Source organism: Crotalus tigris, unplaced genomic scaffold (genome assembly GCF_016545835.1).
Source record: "Crotalus tigris isolate CLP2741 ecotype Arizona unplaced genomic scaffold, ASM1654583v1 scf7180000024375.2447938, whole genome shotgun sequence".
NCBI lineage: Eukaryota > Metazoa > Chordata > Lepidosauria > Squamata > Viperidae > Crotalus > Crotalus tigris.
In genome coordinates, this window is record NW_024100545.1 from 372,261 (window position 1) to 382,500 (window position 10,240).

Genomic DNA, 10,240 nt, shown 5'->3' on the forward strand with positions numbered 1-10,240 from the left:
AGCAATTTATTAAATTACAATAACTGTATGCTAAGTACTTCAGAATTGTAGATAGATTCAGGGGCAGTGGAAAATCCCACAACTGGCCTACCATTTGGCTGTTATCTTATACAGCTGATCCTGAGAAGTGACAACTGGATTTTGGGGGGAAATATTTTTTTTGTCATGAAGTATGGTATGTGAAGACCCTGTTCCAATGACAATATTGAAGAAAGATTCACCTACTGAGCTAATTTGCTTCCATATGTTGAATAGAGGAAAGCTGGCATCTAGTTTACCTTGCTTATCTTACATTTGCCCTGCCAAATCCACTTGTTTTCATCTCAACAGCTTAAAGCTTAAGCAGATTCTCTGGCAATAGTAATAGCACTTAGACTTATATATTGCTTCACAGTGCTTTACAGCCCTCTCTAAGCAGTTTACAGTGTCAGCATATTAACCCCAACAATGTGGCTCCTCATTTTACTGACCTCAGATGGATGGAAGGCTGAGTCATTCTTGAATCAACACCTAGTAGTGAGCTGAATTAGCTACAATACCGCATTCTAATCACTGTGCCACCATAACTTATAAGGGAACATGAGGGAACATATGCATCTGTTGTTTGGGGATGGTTGCATAAGTGTTCCTTTTATACATAAGTGAATTTTAACATTTCCCACTTGAATATGCCTTGCCTCCCCCACCTTCCAGCAGAAAGTCAGAATCAATCAGCAGGCAGGGTGCACACCTTCACGCAACTTGGAGTTGGGATTTGGGAGATGTTTTCATCAGCATGTCTGCAGTCATGTGCAACCTCTGCTTATCTTTCAACTTCTTCACAGTGTAGGTATGTGGCAACGGCTATGGGCAGTTGTGGGCAACTCTAAATCAGCCTTAAGAAAGGCCCACTGTTATCTATGTACAATCATATCTCAGTACTAAACTGCTTGAAAACTCATCAAATTTGGTATTCAACACATTTTTGAAGCAGAAATCTTGTCCCAGCACTCATTTCTCTCCCGGTAGTCAATGTGCAAAGAAGAATGTGCTGACATCAGCTGTCTCATGACTCATTATTTCTTCCAGATGAAATAGAAGGTCACATGGTTTTCTCATTGGTTTTAGAATTATGGACAAGTACTGAAGTACCACTGTATTGTCAAAGCAATGCCCCTAAAGAAGAGTTGTGGCAATCATTACGCACATCTGTTGGCTGCAGAAATTTAGGCTCCTTTGCTCTTTTGTCAGATATACCAATATGAGCTGTTTCTACTCACTTTATGAAAGGAGAGGACAAAGTCACTATGGACATGTTACTCATTTCTTTGCTATTTTTACCTAGAAGCAATGATGATGATAAAAAGTAGATATTGCTAGTTTTTCTCTTGCCTATGTTCCACCTGCATGGTGACTTCTGCTCTTGCCTACTCACCATTTGGTGGGTTATAGATGGCAAATAAATGGGTGAAATAAGTCATTAAAAATAAGTGACAAATGGTAAGCCATTGAAGCATGTATCTGTCTATATAGGTCAATTCTTGCATTTTGCTAATGCAAAAGATATAATATCCTGACTCTGTGCCTTATACAGTAATTGATTCCGTTCAGAAGAATATATATATATATTTGGTTAACATTTTTTAATCTATTCAGTTACATAGTTTCCACTGGAGTTGAATAAAGGGATTTGTATAAAAATATGTTACAGTTTAAGAATCAGATAGCAAATAGATGAAATTAAATATATTAAATATTTGAGAACAGTAGCAATACTAATTATTAACTGGTTTATCATGAGGATGCTCCAACAGCTATCGCCTAAGAGGGAACAGATGGTTTTTTTATTTACTTTTAACAAATGATGTTAATAACTGTGTGTTCTAGAAAATGTATCTCAAATGTTTTAATTGGCTTTCCTTTGGGTAGAAGTGAGAGTCACTAATGTGGCACTGGATGTATAAGTTTATCCAAGAATGGATAAATGTTCTTATTAGCATCTAAACATTTGTTTGCTAAATTTGATGAAACCCATATGACCATTATGATGTAGATAAGCAGGTTAATTCATATTTTCTCTGCTGAATTTCAACAAGAGATATAACACAGTTTTTGTTTTCCAAATGGTAGGAGCAAAAAACCTGGAGTGGCTTCTCAGTGCTGAAAAACAAAACAAAACAAAACAGTAAAGCAACAAATGAAAATTAACATTAAATCCAGCAGGGGGTTAGAATAAATCAGCATTCAACCAGTCAATTTACTTTTAAACATAAGAATCAAATTCAAGGAAAAAAACTTTGAAAAGTGCAGTTAAAAGCCAAGATTTACTTTAAAAAGAAACAGCTAAGAAGAAAGATGGAGACTGGGACTCTCCAACTGCGCCTCTAGGAATTGCATCCTCCAGGATTCTTCTTCAGTTGTCCACAGTTGTCCGAGAGTCATCTTGGATCATTCCTAGATGCTCCCATTCGATTGAGTGAGCTGGCTGCCAAGGAACCACTTTGGCAGAAAAACCAGCTGTTCATCGGCAGGAGAAGCAAAACCCCACCAACACTCAGTATGCCATCTGGGAGGGAACATTTGAGCAGTTCACTCAGTGTTACAGTTTGTTACACTTTGGTCATCAATTATAAGGTGGCCATGAATTTGCTGGCAGAGCATTTACGCCTCTCAAAAGAATAGAATAGAATAGAATAGAATAGAATAGAATAGAATAGAATAGAATAGAATAGAATAGAATAGAATAGAATAGAATAGAAACTTTATTTCACTTTAAATGTACACTAGTCAGCATACATTAAAATGAAATTGCATTGCATTCAGCTTTCAAAAAATACCATTATGTATATACCCCCACCCCCACCCCACCTCCCCATACACATATATGACAGAGAGAAACATCACAGTCTAGTTTAAATGTATTCATATACTTGGTGAAAAAAAAAAGAATCTTGTGAATTTACAAGACGGATGGCATAAGGAACAAAGCTGTTACAGAATGTAGTAGTTCTGCTATAAATACTTTGAAACCTCTTTCCAAAGGAAAGCAACAGGAAGAGACCATGAAGTGGTTGTGTGGGATCTCTAACAATGCTTTGAGCTCTAAGCACATAGTGCTTATAAGCAGTATCCTGAATAACAGGAAGTGAGTTTCCTATAATCTTCTCAGCTGTCCTTGCCATTCTCTATATGGACCTTCTGTTTGAGGCACTGCTACCACTAAACCAAACAGTGATGCTGTTTGTTAAAATGTTCTCAATCATGCCTCTGTAAAAAGTGGCCAGGAGAGAAGGAGAAAGATGTGCTGTCCTCATCAGACGCAAGGAATGCAAACACTGGTTTGCATGCTTCACTAAAGGTAATGTATGAAGAGACCAAGTCAGATAGTTAGTTATCTGATCCCATCTGTTACCATATTACATGTCAGTGTTTTTTACTTCTTGGTAGATTGGTCACAAAACAGCCAGTTTCATACCTACTTATTTTCAAAACATGTAGGACATTTTCAATATTGAATTTTTTCCTTGTTGTTTTCAGCAAGGTGTTTTCATTACTGCGTTGTTTGTGTAATTGCTTGTCAAATTCTTATTGAAGATAATAGAATTTATTTTGCATAATGGAAACTATAAAAGATTGTAATCAAAGCTGATCAGAGTATAAAAAGCAATCACCCTCTTAAGGTCTTTAATTATCTACTTCATAATTAACTGCTATTTGTATTTACTGCAGGAGCTTCTTGAGACTTCATCATCTTCATTGGTTTTGCCAGCAGTTGATTGTCATGCTGTCAGTCATTTTTCAGGCCACCTCCAGAAGACTCTGAACTGGAACTTGGTAAATGTAGACAGCCCTGACATATCAAAACTAAGAATTAATATCTCCAAACCCAACTTATTTGAGATAAACCTACCACCTATCAGAAGGTATGAACTCTCATAAGGACTAAACATCTTGCATGCTTCCTTAAAGCAGCTGAGAATTTTCGTAATAGTGGGCCTTATGTAAGAATAATGTCAATTGAAAACCAGTTATGAGTTATAATAAGTAATGTATTCTCCTTAGATACAGGAAGATCCAACAGCCAAAGATTCTCCTATATTATTTTGGGATGCACACAAGTCCTTCAAATTTTAGAAGAATACATAGATGGAGTCATGGAAGAAAACTTATAAAGTATCAGAAGAGAGTATTCCGCTTCCCAATAGTGAGGAATATAATCATGGTGAAAGTAGGTTTCTTTGGTACAGGTAGTCCCCAACTTAAAACAGTTCACTTAGTGACCATTCAAAGTTACAATGGCACTGAAAAAAGTGACATGACCATTTTTCACACTTATGACCATTGCAGCATCCCCATGGTCATGTGATTTTCATTCAGACTTGACAACTGATTCACATTTATGAAGGCTGCAGTGTCCTGGAGTTATGTGAACACCTTTTGCAATCTTCTGACAAGCAAAGTTAATGAGGAAACCAGATTCACTTAACAACTGTGTTATTAATTTAACAACTGCAGTGATTCACTTAACAAATATGGCAAGAAAAGTAATAAAATAGGGCAAAACTCACTTAACAAATTTCTCACTTAGCAACATAAATTTTGGGCTCAATTGTGTTATAAGTTGAGGACTATTTGTATATAAAATCCTAGCATATCTGGAAAGAACCAACTTGAGAAAAAACAGCTCCAGATTTTATGCTTAGTCTAGCAAATCCTGAAATGGTTTATGTAGGAGATATTGGACACACTGAATGGATCTATTTATCTCAAATAGAAATTTCTCTCTCATTTGGTTTCTTTTTTTGCCATGATCTCTCATTTTAGGCTGTTCTATAGGTGCTGTCAGCAATCTTATTAGGTAAAAATCATTCAACTGAAGCCTAAGTTATTAAGACTGGCAAAAACCTGATTATCTGTCTTACTCAATAAAAACTGTTCTGCTGTCAGTTTGTTTTTAAGCAGTTTCCCTTTTCTTTCTGAAAGAGCAAATTACTGCCCAAGCATTAGATTTCTTTGGGAGGAAATAATTGTAAATAAAAAACACAAACTAGACATGGCATGTTTACCTGGGTGCATTTCAATCTTATTGTTGTTGTTGCTATTGTTGTAGTCATCATCGTTGTCGTCATCATCATCATCATCATCATCTCATTTTGAAATATTGTCTTCCAAGTGAAGGCTTAATTTACCCTTATCCTTATGCTATTATGTTATGCTGATTATTCTCCATTTTGCAGATTCAATGAAAGTCACTGGGATACATAAGCCACTATATGACATTTTAAATGATACTAAAGTTGTTTTAATATTGCAGAAAGCAGGTCCAGCTTCTGAGACATATTAAACATTGTGATTGTTTTTAATATCCATAATTGTCAGCACTTTTTATCTAAAATAATGTTCCTTTAGTGGATCCCCTATTTATTTCAGGACTATATAATTTGTCAAAACATTCACTGATAATGATTATTACAACACGATATCTTTGCTACAATATTTGAGTATGACACCATATGTTTTATGTTTCCTCTTGAAAGTATATTAAATATTTTTAAGTAAAATATTTTTAAATGCAAAATATTTACCTATTAGTTACTTTTGCAATATTTTAGTTTTCCTTTCAATATTTTTCATGCAGAAAAGATGAACTTCCCATTCAAAACAAGCTCATGGAAAACGGTAGGTGATTAAATGAACTTACCTACAAAGAATAAATGGGGAAAAACTTTGCCAAGGGATGAGATGATCAGTAAATATAAAAGGAAAAAGGGCTGTTGTGCTAGATAAGGATATTTTTTGTTCATTTATTTTCATTTACATATTTGAATTATACCTACATAACTGCTCTGTGGAAGACTCAAAATAACTAATAAAATGTGGGAACAATAGCAGAATATAAAAGATAGAATTACAAATCAAAACCAACAATGTATAATCCAAAGGTATCCATTATGGGACTTTGGCTTGCATATAAACTAATATCCCTACAAGTTACACTGCTTTATTTGAGAGCTTTGCCCAGTCCTTTGGGCATGAAATAAATCATTAGGTTTACCAAAGTTGATAGCCCTTCTTTCCAAGAACAAGTGTGAAGAACACCAGCTTTACTGGAGTGGGCAACTTTATAGTGACCACAGGTAGTTTGAAGTTATAGTGGCATTGAAAAGCATGACTTACAATTCATCCTTGCAGTTACAACCATCAGAATACCTCCACAGTCACATGACCAAAGTGCTGGTGCTTGGCAACCAGCATGTATTTACGATACTTGCAGCATCCCAGAATCATGGGATTGCCATTTGCAGCCCTCTTAGCTGGCTTCCAACAAGAAAAATCAATGCAGAAAGCCAGATTTGCTTAACCATTGCATGATTCGTGTAACTGCAATGATTCGCTTAACTACCATTGCAAAAAAGGGCATGTAAAAATTTCTTCGCTTAGTAACACAAATTCTGATCCCAAAAATGGTTGTAAGTCAAGGATTACCTGTAATACAGGGGTGTCAAACTGCCGGCCCACAGGCCAGAAGCATCATGCAGAAGCTGCACCCACCCCATTGCCGGCAATGCAAAACTCTCCCGATACCATGCGCAACATCACGTGACATTGTGAGTTTGACATGTCTGCTGTAATAGATACAGTTGACATTTAAGAAGATCCTGAAGACTCTAACAATCAGGGAAAGGTTTTTGTTTCTATTTTCCTGGATTTTAGATTTTGGAAGATATTTTAAGCCTATTTGAGGCATATTCAACAACGTTCAACAATATATTCCCTAACTCAAAATGACAGAAAATGACAGTGCTAATTTTCAATTGTCAAGAGTCTGCACAGTTCTGAGCTGGAAAATGTGAGGGAAGGAAGAGACTCAGAGTAACCATTCCCTAGAATCTCTCAGGATATATATATAGATGTTTAGTTATAGTTTTAATGTGGCAAGATTCTATTAGATGTAAGCAGATAAAGTATTGGATTTGATTGGATCTCACTGTCTCATATGTGGGCCTGAGCCTGGCATGTATATACAGATAGTCCTTGACTATCCACAATCATTGGAAATTATGATGGACCTTCCTGAAGTTCCAGTGGAACCACTAGCACCACTTCATGGACATGTAATTACATTTCAGCTGCTTAGTAACTGACTTGCATTGATGGCTGTTTGCAGTGTCCCATGGTCATTTGACCGTGGTTTTGCCAAATATCAGTGCTTCCTTTTTTTGGCAAAACTTGCCCCTAGGGATCCATTGGCTGACTTAACTACTGCAGTGTTTGCTTAACAACTGTGGTGATTGCTTTATGATCGTCACATAAAAAGGTTGTAAAATTGAATCAGTCATGGGAGTGACCAGAGTTACGACTTACAGCAATGATGGGCAGGCTCCATTACAACCATAACTGAGGACTACCTGTAATTTCCAACAATTTTCTTTGAAGCTCTTGAATTATTTCCATAATACTTAAATCTCTAAATCTTTTTAATTTCTTGCATCTGATGATATGCAAAAAGTTTCTCTCCCGTATTGCTAAATTTCAATTTAACTATGTAAAATGAACTTTCAAAGATTAATAATATATTAATATATTTCATTATATTCCAAATTATGAATTTAATAGTATTAATAAACTATTATAACATTATTCTGTTTTACAGATGAAATAATTGGAAGGTTTATCAGATCTTTGCAGCAACAAGGAATTCCATTTTTAGCCATTTATACAGCAAAGCAACCATCACAGGTCAGTACTTCCCCAAAACCTGAAATATAAAATGTCATGCTGCAATTTAATTCCTTTGCCCACTAGTTATGTACAAAATGGTCTGGTGATATCCAATCATAATTGCGCCAAAATAGCTTCAATTTATCCTAGTGATTCCTGTGGAAGGGGAATTTTAAAAACCAAGATGGCAGTCATGATTGTGTGATCAAAACCTCTCCCCTTTTATACATTGTCAATTGTGTGACAAATGTAAAAAAGGGACAGAGACTCAAATCCTGAAGAAATTTCTGATTACTTTAAGATTATGAAGGTTAGGTGACACAATGAAGTCACTATATATCACTAATGGGGACATGGTTTTGTGAATTACTTTTTGCTGTAATGTATTTGTTTTTCACATTCCACAAGAGAACTGTGATTAAAATGGTATTGATTTAAAACAAAGGTTTAAAGCTTCAGCATTTTATTGCTTAAAAATATTGCCCCTCTTGTTAACAACCTGAAACTTGATGAATTCTATAAATGTGCTAGATTTCAAATCAATCTGATTAAAAAGGCAACAGGAACAGCAAGTTCCGATTAGAGCATATAATATACTTCTGTCCAATAAAAATTATTAAAGTGTTTTATTAGGAGTTACTGTTAATGAAATCCTGAATTGTGCTTCTGAAGTTATTATTTTTCCCTGATTAAAGCTTGCAGCAATTTTATTCTAAGAGTAAAATATTGTTCTCTGAAGGTGCTATCAAGAGGCCTTTATGCATTATATCTTCTGTTACAGTTTAGGAGTGTGTCCTAATTAATATTATGTTAATGATAGCATAAATGAACGTTAGTTTGTGATAAAATGTGCAGTTGCGGCTCTTCTTTTTAGTTCACCACCATTTATAGTGAAAAGCTGAATAATATTGGTAATGAATCAAATGTGCACAGAGGTGAGGCAAAGACAAGGATGAAATGTCGATTGTGACATTGTGACACAAACCTATATCGTTTAAATGCTACTTATACAAGTAGAAAAAGCCAGTGATTCCATTGCAATATAATAATGCCCATTTTGGCATCAACATACGTACGAAGAGATGCCTAAGGGGAGGGTGGTTGCCTTGTGGATCACAGAACCCCAAGTGGATATTAGTGGATGATTCCTGCCTAAAAAAAAATTGTGCGGACAAAGCTTTAGGTACCAGAACAAGTCTGCTCTTTCAAACATAGGAATACTGTCTATTCTGTCTCTTTAACTGATTATTAATGCTGGGATGAAAGGATTAGTTTTGAGCTAAATGGTTAGACTTGGGGCCCAACATTTACATCTCTTTTTTCTCTCAATTTCAGACAGAAATTTGTCTGTTAGTTATTGCCCAGTTGTAGAGATTAAAAAACAAACAAAAGAAACAATAGAAAGAAAAGATAGAAACATTTCTTCATGTGTGTGTGTGTGTGTGTGTGTGTGTGTGTGTGTGTGTGTGCGCACGTGCTCTCTCAAGTCAATTTTTGACTCCTGGAAATTGCCTGGACAAGTCCTTGCAGGTTTTTTTGGGAAAGATTGTTCAGAAGTGGTTTGCCATTGTCTTCTTCCTAGGACTGAGAAAGAGTGCTAGTCCAAGGTCATTCAGCTGGCTTTGTTCCTAAGATGAGACTAGAACTTCCAGTCTCCCAGTTTCTAGCTTGATGCCTTAACCACTTTATCTTTCTTCATTTATTGCTCAAATGAATACTTATTGTTTAATATAGGAAGTTCATTTTTATTTCTGTTGTGGAATTATTCTATGTAGCAGTATATCCGACTCACTTATATACAGGCTACCTTCTATTAGAAGCTCATCAAACTGTAAAGAAAGGAGAAGAAACTATCTTACACTTCAGCAGGTACCACATTGCCTTTATTCACAGGGTCAATCAGATGGTGATGTTTCTCATTCCTATCACACCAACCTCTCTTTTAGGATTTTCTGATACTTTTGTCTTTGTGTTTGCCCAAAATGAACCACACTTGCTCAAGATACAACTTCCTAGTCCTTCATTGTATCTACCTGAAGGCTGAGAGAAGCAAATTTGTACCTGTTCATTTTGCAGCAGTACCAGAAAGTTCACTGTTGTCTTTGCTCATCAATTCAATTTCCCACTTTAATTGCTAATCATCCCTTCCTTTAAACATTAACATTTATATTTCCCCTTTGCAAAGCTTAACTAGGTTTGGAACCTTTTGAAAGAGTGATACTCTTGCTTTCTCAGTATATTGCTGATGGAGTACTTTTATCCTGATCATTGTGCTGAAAATCAGCATGCCTGATTAGGCATGAATTATGGGTAAAAGAACCACTGCCAGTTCACTGAAAAAACAGAGGAACAGCCAGTGGAGAACATCCCAAATCTTTGTGGAAGTTGGCAGACCAACATTCCCTGTTATTATTACTTACACTTAATTTTTCTGCTTCCATCAGAAATTTTTCTGTCCTTGTTTCACACATGCATTGCACAAAGCCACAGGACAGCAGGAAAAAAACAAAAATGGAACAGCTGGACTAATCTCATTTCT

At 35.8% G+C, this 10,240-nt stretch overlaps 1 protein-coding gene across 1 annotated transcript in view; it reads left to right on the top strand.

Moving 5' to 3' along the window:
• Positions 1–10,240, top strand: part of LOC120301293 (V-type proton ATPase subunit S1-like) — a 55,066-nt gene that overhangs the window by 21,186 nt on the left and 23,640 nt on the right. Inside the window, exons 4-6 of the mRNA XM_039328341.1 lie at positions 3,709–3,902; positions 5,618–5,658; positions 7,634–7,719. Of these exons, the coding sequence (XP_039184275.1) occupies positions 3,709–3,902; positions 5,618–5,658; positions 7,634–7,719 (321 nt within the window). The remainder of the gene's footprint in view (positions 1–3,708; positions 3,903–5,617; positions 5,659–7,633; positions 7,720–10,240) is intronic.